This window comes from Phoxinus phoxinus, assembly GCF_949152265.1.
Source record: "Phoxinus phoxinus genome assembly, chromosome: 19".
Taxonomy (NCBI): domain Eukaryota; kingdom Metazoa; phylum Chordata; class Actinopteri; order Cypriniformes; family Leuciscidae; genus Phoxinus; species Phoxinus phoxinus.
In genome coordinates this window covers 31,497,953-31,514,838 of record NC_136894.1, presented here as the reverse complement: position 1 = coordinate 31,514,838, position 16,886 = coordinate 31,497,953, and the positions used below count along the sequence as shown (strand labels likewise).

Below are 16,886 nucleotides of genomic sequence, written 5' to 3'. Positions count from 1 at the left end.
GAGTGGCTGTTAAAGGAGGGAACGCATCGAACATGTTCTCCAATGTTTGCGAACACCATCCCTCCCTGCAGATAAAGTTACATTTATAACTTAAGGCCGTATTATTGCCGTGTTGCTGAGGGAATTTACAATATAACACAGATGTCACGTAAAATGCGCGATTTGATAGATGGATGAATACATCTAAAATATAGCTGTGCAATAAATATTGCTAGGCGGAACCGCCTAGCTAGGCGGTTCTGTTTGCAAGAAAGGCAGCGAAATGTAACAATACTACTGTTATTGTGTCACGAAATGTACTTTTAAGATAATGTAACCCGCCTGGAGCAGCCTCGCCTCGGCTAGTCCTCCTGACGTCTGCCGCTGGTAAACGAGAAATGTTTAAATTCACAATCTATAGCTTCGGCTCTATTATATGAAACAGAAGTTAAAATACATTAATGACTCGTTATAACGTCGGTCAAACGACTCTTGTGAGTTTTTCTTCATCTCATTCAGAAATGTAGCCTACGACTGCAAGTGTTTAGTGTCACATTCATAGTTAACGTATAGCTGAACAATGTCATTCCTTCTTTCACGCGGGCATTTAGTCATATTACAAAATTATTTATTGAGGCCAAACATATAAAATAAGTTATTTTATTGAGGCCAAACATGAAAAGCGGGCCTGTCCCCGTTTATCACGTCACTTCACCACGTGACAGCAGCAAGCAGGCTCCTGATTGATTAACGTGGCGCAAATTGACGCCAAAGTTCACATTTTTCAACTCGGGGAGTCAGACGCTCAATTCGCGTGAACTGGACGATTCGTAGACCAAAAATGCTTGACATGGATGCCATATGCCCCAGGAGCCTCTGAAAAAGTTTCAGTGGGACCGCTGTCCTGCTCTTGATTGTACTTAAGCAGTTCAACACTGTTCAACACTGACCGGACAGACCAGACTGTCTGGTTGACCGAGTCCAACTCCATACCGAGATAAGAGATCCTATGCATAGGGGAGAGCTCTCGTCCCAGTTGACCCGAAGGTCCAACAGGCTGAGGTGACGGCGCACCATGTCCCTGTGTTCGCACAACTGATCTCGAGACTGACCCAGAATCAGCCAGTCGTTGAGATAGTTGAGAATACGAACGCCGCGTTCTCGGAGTGGAACAATGGCTGCCTCCGCGACTTTTGTGAAGACGCTGGGCGACACGGAAAGCCCGAAGAGCAGGACTTTGTACTGATGTGCACTTCCCTCGAACGCAAACCGCAGGAACGGCCTGTGTCGAGGAAGAATCGAGACATTAAAGTACGTGTCCTTCAGGTCGATCGCTGCAAACCAATCTTGGGGACGGATACACTCGAAAATGCGTTTCTGCGTGAGCATCTTGAAGGGGAGCTTGTGCAGGGCCCGGTTCAAGGTTCGCAGGCCCAAGATCGGCCGCAACCCACCGCTTTTCTTGAGTACAATGAAGTAGGGGCTGTAGAACCCTGTCTTCATATCGGCTGGAGGAACCGGCTCGATCGCGTCCTTCGGCAGTAGGACATCGATCTCTGCCCGCAAGACAGGGGCATCGCAACTCCGCACAGAGGTGAAGTGGATGTCCCTGAACTTGAGAGGGCGCCGGGCGAACTGAATCGCGAACTGAAACCTTGCCCTTACGCTTGCTGCCTGGTTTGGCGGGGGCCTGGACGGGCTTATGGCCTCCTCGTACGGCCGGCCACTGGTGCCTGGGTGGAGGCTGCTGCTTAGGCTGAGCAGGTTTCACAAGAAACTTCACGAAAGGAGCAGAATGTGTCATTATAGGCGTACTTCTCAGTTTCTGAAAAATATTTAACAAAGGGAGTGAATGGGAATTAAGGTAGAAATCATTGCACTCAAACACAGAGGATAGGACTCGTTTAACCAGTGATTTTTGAATAATCATATGGGCTGGAAATATTCCTTAAATTTACCTTCAGTTTGATAAAGTCTCTCCTGGTTGATCTTTTACAAGTCATCACCGTTGTATAGGAGAAAATGAGACTGTACGACTTTGCGCTGGTAGATGGAAAAATTCCTGCTGTGAACTATTCATATCGCACAACCCCGTCATCAGGTACACCGAGGAGGACACCAGCGATGAGAAATCTTCAGTCCTTGCTGCAGTGGTTTGTATCCTCAGTTGCGTATCACTGGGTTTGGGACACTTATAACTTTTGACACTCCAAATGTAACTGGTTCAAATGAAGCAGAGGCGCTAAAGACTGCAGTAGCTAACATCAGCTGCTAATAGGGATCTGACTGTGAAGGAACTTTCTCACCGGTTAATCGGCGTGTGTCATCTTTTGCAGCTCGCTTTTAAATCGCTTATTGGCGCACGGTCATTCATAACGATGCAGAGCAGAGCTAGCATTTTCAATTAACTCCCATGGAGGATCTTCCACAGGAATGAACTGAAAACGTTCGCTATGCTCCGCGCCAGTAGACACGCAGTGTAACCGGTGTCGCGGCTGAACACCGTCACCGACTATCGCACATCTCTTACTAGCCTACACACTTGCTTGAGTGCAAGATATTGCAAACAGAAACAAAGTCCAAACTTTGTGAGATTTTGACATAAAAATGATTGTTATATCTGTTTATATCAGTTATAACTGTGTACAAAGTACAAATGTTGGTTTATCTAAACCCTGGATTAGGCCTTTGTTCAATTAAGACATTTAAGTAGCTGTTATAAATATGCCTTAGAGAAAAACATTACTGAGACAACAATGGCACTGATATATTTTAAGATACACTTTCAAGTTAAAACAGCTCAAACACATATTTTAGTCTGGGACTATAGGCGTAAATTTATAAAACCAGGGGTGAATGTAGTAAAATTATATGCAAATGACAAAAAAATGTAATAAAATTTTTATATATATATATATATATATATATATATATATATATATATATATATATATATATATATATATATATATATATCAAGGATTGTGTTTCTTTATCTAATTTAAACTGAACTAAACAAGTGTGCTGTATTCACTGTAAAAAGTGTTTTTTACTTGATAAAAACAATATGAATTTTGCTTGGTATAAATTAATTTAGGTTGATTTAGAAGTATCAAACTATATTTTTGACTTGAATAAAACCAGATGTCATCATTTATAGGTTACCAATTCTTTCCATGTTCTTCCGTGGTGAATTTGATGTGGGAGGGATTTAATATCGAAGAGATGACTGACCATAAAAATATTCTTATCAATCATTAACATTCACAACATTGTACTTTTGGAGAACAAAAGCTAAAGGCAATGAACTTGTACTTGTGATAGTGTGGGATTATAAGGAAATATGATTTAATACAGTGGGATTATCTGACAGGACATCACAGGTGAGTCTCCATAAGTCTTTATGTATACGCTCCTCAATTAATACTAAAACCTCATAAATATCATCAGATTTACTGTAACTCTGAAGGACCCTTTCTTCATTAGGAATAATTAATGCACATTTAATGTGAACAAAACCGAATCTGCTTTGAATCCACATCACTTTAAACATCAGATGAATCAAGTCATGATGCATAAAGAAACGTGCTAGAAAATATACATATAATTACCATGGAAAATGATAATGTACAGTATGGTTCAAATGTTTAAGGTCATTAAGATTTATACTTATAAATATTTTAAACAAAAACGTATTCAGCAAGGATATGTTTTTCAAATTGATCAAGAGAGGCAATAAAGACATTTATAAACTGTAAGAAAAACATCAGTTTCCACAAAAATGTCAAGCAGCAAAAATATTTTCAACATTGATAATAATCAGAAAAGTTTCTTGAGCAGCAAAATCAGCATTTCTGAAGGATCATGTGAAGGCTCAGACTAAATGCACTTCAGAACAGTTAATGAATAATAATAATAATCATTAATATGACGTTTATCTCTTGGAATTGCACATCTGACAGTAGTTTGAGATGCGGATGTAAATTCATTTCCATTAACAGAACATTAACTTCGGTAAAAACTGGAGAAAAAACGTTTCTATTTAAAGACACAATCAGCAACATACCAACGCAACCAACAACAATGGATGTACATTGTGCTTTACATTGTGTAATATTGCACTTTTTGCTGTCTTTTCACAAACAATACCAAAGATGGCAGTTAAAAGGTTCAGACAAACGCCTTTACAAAATATTCTAGAGTAAACAGACCGAGGACATAACCAAACAACAGGGCAGAGCTGGCAGAATCAACAGAAGAATACATCTTTGCCAGCTTAGCCTTGGATATTCATTTTAATCACAGTGATCCTTCCAATCAAATAGAAGGGAGTGTAGACCAGTTTAAGGGATCTCATGGTTTGTTCACACACGGGAGCAAAAATTAGCTGAAAAACTTCAGAGATATTTCTCCAAACAACAGATTTGTGAATTTGTCTGGGGCTATTTTAAATCGGTAAGAAGAAAAATAAGTATTTTTTTGACGCTTGATTTATGGGAAATAGCTTTAGTTTAAATGTCAAACAACAAAAGAGAAAGAAAAACCATTCGCTCTTGACTGAATAACTGTATTTGTAATGTATATTTTATTATGTATAAAGTGCAGTGTTATTTTACATTTGATTACAGTTTCTGTACCTGAATACCTGAAAATCTTAAAACACTATTTCAATCGTATCTTTGTTCAGTTGTATTATATGTTGCGATTGCTCATTTTAATTACTGAGCGTTTACTTGTCTTAATTAATGCTTGAAATGTATATTAGTTGTTTTTCTATAGTATTTTTAAACAACCACAGGCAAGCGTTCCTTGTGTAAGTGTTCTTCAGCCTGTTGATTTCTGTTCATGACATTCAGATACAACTAAATGTTTTGCAATAAGACTAAAAGTGAATGATATCTAAGTTTTTTTTTTAACCTTATTGGAATCAAAATTAGGAATAGATAAGAATCGCAATCGTTAAAACTCAATTGATACCCAACCCTACTCTCGATCCCGCTATAACACCCTGGATAGGTGAAGTTGACCTAAGCAAAAGGGGAAGATTCAATCGCCACTGCTAACAATAGGGGAACAAAGGTCAAATGTGTAGATCATGATAAACCCACCTCATTACTATAAAAAATAACTATATCATTTTTATATTCACACACACACACTATGAAAAACACACGCGGAGCAGAGAGACACTGACAGACACAGACCAGCTTACTTTTCGGTTACTTTTGATATTAAACATATTAAACAAAGTCTCACCTTTCAAATTTGGTCATTTTTAAAAAGAAATTTTAACAATAAATAGCGTTTTGTGGCTCTTTAATGTGTGTGTCAGATCGCTAGCGCCTCAGTTAAAGCCGCCCGTGAACCGATCATCTCTTCCTTCTAGTTCATTTATAGCATCAAATAAACATGAATGAACATCAGAAGGAATGTTGTTTTGACCGCAGGAAGACGTCAGTACACTCCGCTTCTCAAGCTCAAATCCTCCAACGTTAATCTACTATCTCTCCTGACTTTGACAGACAAAATGGCAGATAGCGAACTGTGATTGGTCAGATCACCTGTCAATCAAGCTCCCTGCAAAGGGTCAATTATGTGGTGATCAGGCTTGTGCTCAATTCAGAATTGAATTGAGAATGACTCCTTAATTCAAGTTTAATTCTTGAATTTGAATTGATTTCAAAAACAGGATCTAGAATTACAATTCGAATTTGAATTAAAGGAAGTAGAATTGCAATTCAAGAAATCTAACTGTATTTTTTTTATTTTATTTAACCTTTATTTAACCAGAAAAGCTCTCTGAGATTAAAAATCTCTTTCACAGGAGTGTCCTGGCCAAGAATGTGCAGCAGTACAATCAATTCCATCACAGATAAACAGCACACAAACAAATTAACAAATTAAAACACTTAAAAGCAGTTGCATAATGTTAGATCAACTTCCATTTGCCAAATAACTAGTTTAAAACAGCACATTTTCTAATTTTAATTTAGATTGGAGGAGATTCCAATCAAACGGCGCTGCATACATAAAGGACTTCTTACCTAACTCAGTTTGAGTAAAAGGAACAGAAAGAGTATAGAAATTTTGAGAACGGAGAGAATAATTCTTGATAATTTTCTGCTGCATAAAACAACAGAGATAAGAAGGCAACAACCCCAAGATGGCTTTGTAAACAATTAAATACCAGTGCATTTTTCTTCTGGTAGACAGGGAAGGCCAACCTACTCTATGGTACAAGGTGCAGTGATGGGTTGAAGATTTACAATTTAATATTAATACCATGATAAACGGCATCTAGTGAAGAAAGATGATAAGAAGGTGCAAACTGATATACAACATCACCATAATCGAGGACAGGAAGAAAAGTAGCTGAGACTAATTTCTTTTTTACATTAAAAGAGAAGCAAAACTTGTTCCTGAAATAAAACCCAAGCTTGATTTTCAGTTTATTCTTCAGTTGAGTGATATGAGAACTAAAAGATAAGGCATCATCAACTATGTTTAATTTACTAATTCGATCACTGTACCTTGAAGGGTCTGGAGAGATACTAAATTATTTTCAAGTTTTTTTGATTTAGAGAATAATATATACTTGGTTTTATCAGTATTCAGAACAAGTTTTAAACTGTGAAGTCTTAACTGAATAATATTAAAGGCTGACTGAAGCTTAGACAAAGCTTGCTGTCCGGAGGAAGCGCTGCTATACACGACAGAATCATCGGCATAAAATTTAAAGTTGGCATCCTGAATGTCATAATCAAGGCTATTTATATAAATGGTGAATAAAAGGGGCCCCAGCACCGATCCTTGGGGAACACCTTTGGAAATCTCTAATGAATCAGATTGTTTACCTGCGGCTTGAACACACTGGGTTCTTCCACTCAGATAATTTTTAAACCAAGGAATAACGTGACTTGATAAACCAACAACCTTCAGTCTGTGCAGCAAGATTTCGTGATCCACTGTATCAAAAGCCTTTGATAAAAATGTGTAACAATTAATCTTTACAGTCTATGTCAGATATGATTGCATTATGCACTTTGTGTTATCTGATTACTTTGAAATGAAAATAACATTGGAACAAAACTAATTGAACAACATTGAGGGGGTAATTTATTTCAAGAATTTGATCATTATCTATATTTTAGAACAAAATGTTATGTTATGTTATTAAATTACTAAATTCATGTAATTCTTATTAGTTGTATTACTGAGGTAAAATGTGTAATTCAATTAGTTACTAATCAAATTAAAACGCAATTGCTTTGCATTGATAAAGTAATCCAAACCACATTTATGATGGGTATCTTATAACAGTAAGCAATTACAAAGTAACCTTCCTAACACTGAATACATGTGAGATTCGTCCTGTTGTGTGACTGTGGAATTTCTTTGAATTGCAATGAATTTAATTCCACTTCCTGTCATTCAAATTCAACTTCCTGTGGGACGGAGTCAATTCAATTAAAAATTCCAATTCATGAATTGAATGGAGGCCAACTCTGAAATTCAGAATTTTGCACAAGCCTGGTAGTGATGTGTATAGATTACATCAGTATTAAGGTCTCCAAAGATAGTTTTGTATAGATTTGGATGGATCCTTGTGTCCTGCCTTTGTTTCAGCCACTGCTCTTATTATAAAACATCATAAATAATTGTTATTGTGATTGGCTCAAACTTTAGTCTGCCGTATTCATGTCATATATACATACATATATATTTGGGGTGTGATGGTACACAGAAGTCACGGTTCGGTACGTACCTCGGTTTTGGGGTCACGGTTTGACCCCAAGCGGCATTTTAATTTTTTTATTTAACCCTTATTTAACCAGGGAAATCCTTTGAGAACAAGTCTCTTTTGCGAAGGAGCCCTGGCCAAGAAAGCCGCAATAAAAGTTCCACATAGAATACTAAATATAATAAATACAATGAACATACAAGACATAATATGTTAACAATACAATGAATCGACCAGCGAAGGAAAAAAACCAACAACTTTGTATAGACTTATCCTAATTTGGGAAGCAGGGACAGGTGCCCATTGTGCCTGCTTCCCGGTACTTTACTATCCTCTTAAATTGACCAAAGGAGACCAAGTTATCAAGTTTTAAGTCATTCTGTAACAGGATCCACGCTGATGGGGCAGAAAGTCTAAATGCTTGCTTCCCTAACTCTGTGCGAGCTCTAGGCACAACCAGGTGGAGATTATCATTAGACCGCAGAGAGCGAGTGCTGGCCTTGAAGGACAAGAGCCTACATAAATAAGGGGGCAATGTCCCAATGATGGATTTATATATAAACAATCGCCACCGGGTTAGCCTGCGCTGAGCAAGGGAGGGCCACTGGACTAGATTATACAGAGTGCAACAGTGTGTAAAGGGTTTGCACCCTGTAATAAATCTCAGTGCACCATGATAAACTGAATCCAGTTGGTGCAAATATTTATTCGGGGCGTGCATATATAAAAAAATCACCATAGTCCATAAGAGACAGGAAAGTAGCCTTGACCAATTTCTTCCTTGTTGCAAGAGAAAAGCAGGCCTTATTTCTGAAATAGAACCCTAGCTTTAACTAACTAAGTTTCCGGGCTAACTTTTGGATATGAGCCTTAAAGGACAAGTTCGGTATTTTACACTTAAAGCCCTGTTTACAGATCGTATTTAATGAAATAGAACGGTTAAGATTAAAATTTGGACACATGCTCCTGTCCCGAGAATTTTAGGTTTATTTCGCTTCCCCCCCCACCCCACAATGGTTGTCTATGTGCACTGGAAGATTCCTTCCTAAAAACACATTAAACTTTCGTTTACAAAGACGTGAAACTCACCGAGTAGTCAGGGGTGTTCCCTGATATGCGCACTCAAAAATCACTGAAAAAGATGCATTCCAACAGGTTTTATTGTAGTTTTTGTCCAACTCCATTGACTTGTATTGAATGTGCTGTGTGAGGTACCGTATTACTCCGCCGCTTCTTCTTCAGCTTCTTCTGTGTATTCAATGAAATGCCAGCGGTTTGCTTGGAATTGGCAAAGGTGCATTATCGCCACCAACTGGGCTGGAGTGTCTATTATTCAAGCTCTCAACGGAAGAATCACGTTTGGCAAAATAGGTCCACAAAAGCGAAATAATCCTAAAATTCTCGGGATAGGAGCATGTGTCCAAATTTTAATCTTAACCGTTCTATTTCATCAGATACGATCTGTAAACAGGGCTTTAAGTGTAAAATACCGAACTTGTCCTTTAAAAGTCAAATGGTCGTCAAGTAAAAGCCCTAAGTACTTATACTCAGCCACACGCTCTATTAGATTTAGTGCCCTAGTTGGTATAGTACAGCCTCTTTTAATGTATTACGCACTAATCAGTAAACAGAATGCACTCTTGCATAGGTCATATTTATTTACCACATAAGGTATTTGGTCAGCTACAAAACTAAAAGTAGTCTTTATGTGCCTAGCTCCAGTGATTGGCACATCTGGATGATGTTGTGTGGAGCCTACGCTGTCATTTTCTTTCAAGTTTAGTTCAATAGTGCCATATTTTCTAGAAATCACAGAAAGATAAGCGTGAAGTGCCATCTACATCTGAACCTACTTCACCTTTCCACGAGGAGACGGCGAGTGAAGCGGCACCAGGGGCTTTCCTTTTCCAGGACATGCAAATTTCATCACTATGTCATGGAACAGAAGACTGCGAACACAGGTAAAATATAAATGGAGTATAATGAATGACAGACTGATTTAAGACTGATTATTCATTTTGTATAATGAATAATCACCTGATTAGCAGGTGAGTATCTGGATTGCAGATAGTTCATGTGAATGAAAGTCTTATCTTGTTGCAAGTAGTAAAGAGAAGTGGCTGGTGGGCTGAAGACTGGCAGACGATGACACACAGAAGACTGAAGAAGACAAAGACGAGACAGTTCGATGCACAGGTAAGTTTTCCACAGGTAGGTAGTCAGTTAGCAGGTTCAGTTCAGTGTCAAACAACGAGACCAGACCCTGTGATGTGGATGGTGACTGCTTAAAGTAACACCATGTAGCTTTTGCTCTCGGGGTCCCCCTACAGTTGGGAAACAGTATTGTCTTCTACTACTGTCGCAAAATCTGTCATGGTTACACCAGGGGATATACGTGCATTTGTTGACAAGCCGATACCCCTGAACTCTGCAGGAGGAGTTCTCACGTCGTGGGCAGACTGTTGCGTTGCGTGTGAAATGTCTTCATCACAGGTACAGTGGCATATATGTCAGCATGTCATATGAATATAATTTCATGGGTTTTATTTTTTTCAAACGCCAAAAGATTGCGTAGCTCACGAGCCTCACGTTTACAAGCCAGCGTCATTATGGTAACGTTAGACTATTGGCTACTGTTTTACATAATGGATAATATGCTAATTCAATTCAATGTTTGTGTGGTAGGTAATAACCATATATCGTCAATATTATAATATCAAGCAACCACAGATGAATCTGCCAATTTGAAAAATCGATTTGCATTATAGCCTGAGGCAATACACTTTCACCAGAAAAATAAATAAATAAACAAACATGACTATCAGCCTGCAGTCATTAGGATAGTTAAGTTCTCCTAAATTACGATTTTGTCCGTCTAATCATGTAGCTATTACTAGTCTGACAGCATGACGGCCAAGTCAGCATCGGTCTCTCCTCCTCCTTTAGCTCACGCCAGCGAGCGAACGCTGGACCAATATTGATCCTCGTCCGGCCTTTGATTTTATCACTCTCCCTTTTTCTCTTCCTAGTCTCCGACAAAACCTTTGCCTTCTTTGGTTTAGCTTCGGCCGTGACAACAACATACATACGCTATACCAGCCGGCAAACAAACGCTATTTGGGCTCTCACGTCCGAATTTGAGGAAGTGTGGGGTGGTGGGGGCAAGAGATATGCCGTAAAGCAGTCGAATATTGTAGTTCTTCTTGTGCTCGGGTTACTACCCGAAACCCGAAGCTCCGTCGTGCCAGTAAAAGCGTCACAGACCCCGTCAGGCTATGGCAGACGTGTCATTCAACATATTGTAAGTCGATGTACCATCACAAGGGTCTTGGAAATATATTATGAAGGTTGAAAAACTACTTGGTGTTGCTTTAAATGGAGGGGAGCTGATGAGGGTGAATGATGGCAGGTGTGAATGATTGTGAAGTGTGTGAGCCAGGAGGGATTATGGTAAGTGAAGTGCAGTGGTGACAGGACTGGTGACAGGACTGTTGACTGAGGATTGTGACAGGATTGTGACAGGACTGGATTTAATGGAGTCCACGTCACCAAAAGCAACAGTTATGATCTGCATTTTATTGATCGTCAGCTAAAATTTCGAAATCAAAGACCGCAATAAGAGAGAGCGGCAACAGCCCTGGTAAGATCATTTCATTTCTTTACTTTTAATGAAGATGATGCTTCTGCGACTTACTTTCACTTTGATTTGCGATAGTTTGCACGTTGGCTTGATGAATCGATGCTCAGCTTCGGTGATGCGTGCCGCAGTAGCGTCGTCATATCTGGCTATAACACGACATATAGCCTATAACACCCTCTCACACATTACATTTTTAGCATTTTTGTTTGGAGTAAAATTTACATGGGGTTTCAACAACCAGATGCACTTGTCCAGTTTCGTCTGGAATGCGGCCCAGACCTCCTGAAGTGGTTTGAGCGATCGGAATTGAAATATCGAAATTAATATTTTGTCAATATCGTGCACCCCTAGAAGGAGGAGCCCGCTGAAGCCGTAGGGGTGGAGGAATGGGTCGTTGCAGAGGATCCGCAAGTCTGTGGTGAAGGTGGTGTGCCGATTGACCCAGGGGGAGCCGGTGGGACGATGGAACCCGGTGGAGTCAAAAGGCCGAGGGTGTCTGGTGGAGCAGAAGGTGGGAGGAGCCAATACGGAGCTGACAGGCCGATGATGCGAAGGGATCTGAGGCGGAGCCCCTGGAACTATCCGCTCAGGCGCAGATGGGGGTTGCATGACCTGCGTTTGACGTCACAGCAACGTATTCCCGGAGATGGCGAAGGGCTGTACACTTCCAGCAGAGGTGGGGCTGGAGGCAGATGGAGACTTGACAGTGTTGAAGGTAATACATCGTCTATGCAGACTGTGTCTCTGCTGTCTAGAAACAGCGATGGAGGTCGAGAAGCGTGGTGGGATAGGGTGGGAAATGATACCTCCGTGCTGAAGTCCATCAGCCAGTCCTCAGTCTCTATTTCCACCAGTATACCCTCGGCCACCGATGTCACAGACTCACACCCCAGGTCAGACTCACTGGGGGGCTCCTCTTCCGGGGCAAGGGTCTGGGTGGTGAAACGGGCCCAGGTGGTCCAGGTGGTGAAACTGACTCTGGGTCCAGCAGTATTGTGGACCGGGGGTAGACACTCTCCAGAGCATCCCTCCCGCTCAGTTCAGAGGTGTCTGGGAGGTCTACTAGGGGTGATGGTTATTAGATGGTTATTATTATTCTTCAAAGGGGCTGGTGACGGCAAGAAGGCAGAATTTTTCAGTGAAGTAAAAAAAGTCCAGGCTCTCACGAGTAACAACAGAAAATCTGGCTGCATAATCCATTATGCAGCCAGATTTTCCATTATGCTGGTGGACCATTATGCTGGTGGACTGAAGACTTGCAGACGATGACACAGAGAAGACAAAGACGAGACAGTTCGATGCACAGGTACGTTTTCCACAGGTAGGTAGTCCGGTACAGGTTCAGTGTTGAACGAAGAGACCAGACCCTGTGATGTGGATGGTGACTGCTTAAAGGGGTGGTTGATTATAATGTCACTTTTCTAACTTTAGTTAGTGTGTAATGTTGCTGTTTGAGCATAAAGAACATCTGCAAAGTTACAATGCTCAAAGTTCAAAGCAAAGGGAGATATTTGCTTTTAAAGAAAAGGACTACAACAAACGGCTGGTAGGAACTACACGACATTCCTCCCGGGTTAGTGACATCACCGACCCTAAAATTTACATAAACCCCGCCCCCGGAACACGATTTATAGATTATCAAGACAGAATATGCTAATCAATGAATAGAAGTTAACTCCACATAAACTACATAAATTCATCAACTAACCATTCAGAAATGTCCTGTTCTTCTACATGTTGTCACTTCTTCTTGAGTCTCTCCATCTTAGTCTGACTCCGTTTTGAACATAAAAGACTACAAGTTTTTGAAATTTTCAGTGCAATCGTTGTCCATCATTTTGCAAGCAATTGTTGATAAAGAAAAATGTAAATTCACAATATAAGAAAAAATTTCTGTGGAAATATGAGACATTTGTGGAGTGGGTCAGAAAAATAACTAACTGAAACTCTGCGTAAACACTAAAATCTTACCGACTCCAAACTTATACGGTAGTGTACAATAATTCATTTAATATCAGTTGGAGTTCAAGTATGGGTATGATATGAGCTGAAACGTTCTAAAGCTCAATTGTCAATTGATGAAAATGAGACGTAAAAACAACTGTCAATCAATTACATTTACATCAAATTACATTATCTGCATTGCATAAGAAGCCATCTCAAGTCAAAAGTACCTTGCCATGAAAAATTATTCAGCCCTCAGTGCAATTCGCCTTTGGCTAAGCCACGCCCTAGAATGTAGATTGACCAATCACAGCGCAGCCAAGAACGAGCTCCGACAGAGGCTCCGACACTTTTTCACGGCGCTCCATTGACTTCAACGCAGGAGGCTCATATTTTTGGTCTCGGCAGGCTATTACGTCGTCGTTTTATAAAAAATATGGTTAAACGTTGTGCCTGGGGCATTTGTAACACAGATACGCGTTTCCCAGAGAGGTTGGAAGGGGGTGTCCGTTTTTTCCCCTTCCCAAAACCGAAGTTAAATACTGACAAGTGTCGTCTTTGGATTAAACTGTGTGGACGTCCTCTCAGTCAGCGAAACCCCTCAAGGATCAACAAGCACACTTTTGTGCTCTAAGATACATTTAGCTTTTAACCTTACTGTGAAGTTATACTAGTTAGACAGTTTTATGCTGGTTTAGGTCATGATTTCGGTTCTCTGCCCTAATTGTTGATACGCTAGCACACGCTGCTAATAAATACAGCTTTATACTCGCGTAGTCCGTTTGCTTTGTAAATAATAACGATTATAGAAGTGAATAGAGACCTACCCAGCTTTGCATGACAGTGTTTCTCCTGATATTGTTAGTCACAGCCTCCGTCTCGATTAGGATATTCGGTGGCTCATTGTTTGACTGTGACCGTTATGCTTTTGCCTGTATTTGGATGCCTTGTTGTTGCTCGCGTTTCACCGTATGTCTTGAATAAAGCCTTCAAACGCACACTGCAGACACTTTTGCCTACTTCTATTGGACACTTTATTTGCTGCTTTATAAAAGTTTGATAAAATTTCAGCAGGAAGAGCTGTCACAGCATAAGCCATGTTGATACCAAACCAGAGCCCAGATGAAGTTGTCGGAGGTAGCAACAGTAACTAAGGGGGGCGGGGCTTAGCCAAAGGTCAATTGTGTCAGATAACACATTTAGATTATATTATAATGTTCAACATAAGTGTTCAAAAAAGCCCATCAAACCTATTGAAAGTAAAAAAAGTCTTCACACCCCTGTAAATGCTAGGTTAACCTTGCTTAAGTAGAAGGATTATGTTTTATAAACACATCCATGAGCAAATCAGCTGCTTTTAATTACTTCATGACCATTAATAACTTGTGTTTTGCTGGAAGAACACACACAAACACACGCACGCATACATACACAAAATTGTTAACCCTAGTAAAAAAGTTAAATAAAATAAAAACTGTGAGGATCGAAAAAAAAAATGGTTTAATTGCCCAATCTTTCGTCCTTATAGATTGCCAACTGGGTTATATCTGTGTCTTTAAACCGGTGTAGCTTTTTTGGGAATTTTATGGGTTATGAACATATTCTTCCTGAGATAAGAAATATGTAGCTAATCAAAGCATTTCTGACACAAATCAAGAAAGATATTTAAACACCAGCACTTACTTATGCTCTCTCCACAGAAGGCCAAAGATGGAGACCCAAAACTCCTCCAGATGCTGTAAGAACCTCTTCATCGCAGTGGCTTTGATTACATTTTTCTCTGCAATATTCTACATGTACTATGAGCCGTCAGTAAACTGGTTAAACTGTCCAGCCGTTCCCAAACATGAAGTCTGCGGAAACATCTGCATCAACGCTCTTAAGATGCCAGATCAAATCCAACTAGTGAACAACACCTGTATAGTAAACTTCACCTCTGTCAGACACCAGTTAACACAAACAGAAGCGCCTTCATCGCAGGGAGACGATCTAGACACCATTCTCCTGATCTGGATGTTTCCTTTTGGGCAACCGTTTGATTTAGGACTCTGTAGTTCAATGTACGACATCCACGGCTGCCACTTGACAGCCGACAGGAGTCAGTTTAATAGAGCACATGGCGTTTTTTTTCATCATGGAGACATCAATGGGGACTTATCCAACATGCCGAAACTGCCACGACCTCCATTCCAGAAATGGGTCTGGATTAACATGGAATCTCCCAGCAATTCAGGACAGCGTTCAAATCTAAACAATCTGTTTAATCTGACGGCAACTTACAGACAAGATTCAGACATCATGGTCCCTTACGGGAGAATGTCAGTGGAAAGTGGTGGAAAGAAACATGAGAAAATCCCGCATAAGAATAAACTTGTTTGCTGGATTGTAAGTAACTGGAACTCAAACTATGAGCGCTCAAAATACTATGCAGAGTTAAAAGAACACATTAGTATAGAAACCTACGGAAATCACTTCAACAGGCGCATTAGTGATCAACATTATTCAGATGTGGTGTCCAGCTGTAAATTCTACCTGTCCTTTGAGAACTCCATCCATAAAGACTACATTACAGAAAAACTGTACAACCCTCTATCCCTCGGCACTGTTCCCGTGGTCCTCGGCCCACCCAGAAAGAACTACGAGGAATTCATACCCGGAAGTGCCTTTATCCATGTGCATGACTTCAACTCTCCCAAAGAACTAGCTGAACATCTCAAGCTTCTGGACCAAAATGATGATTTGTACAGGCAGTACTTCACCTGGAGGGAACATCTTGTTGAAAGTAGATCCTTCTTTGGTCTTGAGCACGCCTGTCGGGCTTGCGATCATATCAGAAGAAACAAGAACTATAGAGTAGTTAATGATCTCAACAGCTGGTACTGGGGTTGACAACTGATGTTATCAATAGACTTCAGTCATAGCAGATGCCCTTTTTTGTGTGTTAAGAATGAAAACGATGCTGTGTTATAGGCTGAATGAAAACGATACAGGAATACACTGTAAAAAGTGCTTGAGATTGAGTTCTTGTTCTGTCATTCATAGTCTAATATAAGGTTTTGTACAATGTGAACTGCAATCTGAAGAAGAGAGCATCATGCAAAACGAAGATATAAGGTAAAGCCCTTCTTTTCAATGCAATTTGCCAATTCTACATTACAGTAGACTGATAAATGGTTTACACAAATTTGTTTTGGGTATACATGAAGGCCTACTGAATTATCTTTGTTGGTACTACTATTAAAGTCAAGTTTGCTTTTTACATGGATTGCTGACTATTATTTGTGGGTGCTACTGCTATTGAGATGAATGGAAATACTGATGCAAAAATGCATAGCTCTCTCTGAGTAGCATAAACCTCCATGGGATGCGAAATAAACCGCAATGTTTGTTAGCACCACAAAAGTCAATGTGTTTCAGTGAATTAAACCATCAATGACTTACTTATGGGTGACTAAGCAAATAAGTTTAAATAGGTGAAAGTACTTGAAAACTTCTTGTGATTGCATGCAAGTTGGTTTGGGCTAATCTAATTGGTATTTCTTTATGTGGTACACAAACGTTTATTTTATAAACCTACATAAG

General features: G+C 39.9%; 1 protein-coding gene across 1 annotated transcript; it reads left to right on the top strand.

Annotated features, from left to right (window-relative positions):
• Positions 1–4,298: 4,298 nt before the first annotated feature.
• LOC306986502 (4-galactosyl-N-acetylglucosaminide 3-alpha-L-fucosyltransferase 9-like) lies at positions 4,299–16,562 on the top strand. The gene is made up of 2 exons (XM_079589811.1): positions 4,299–4,434; positions 15,005–16,562. The coding sequence occupies exon 2, from the start codon at positions 15,015–15,017 to the stop codon at positions 16,191–16,193; it is 1,179 nt and encodes a 392-aa protein (XP_079445937.1). The 5' UTR covers positions 4,299–4,434; positions 15,005–15,014; the 3' UTR covers positions 16,194–16,562.
• Positions 16,563–16,886: the final 324 nt, after the last annotated feature.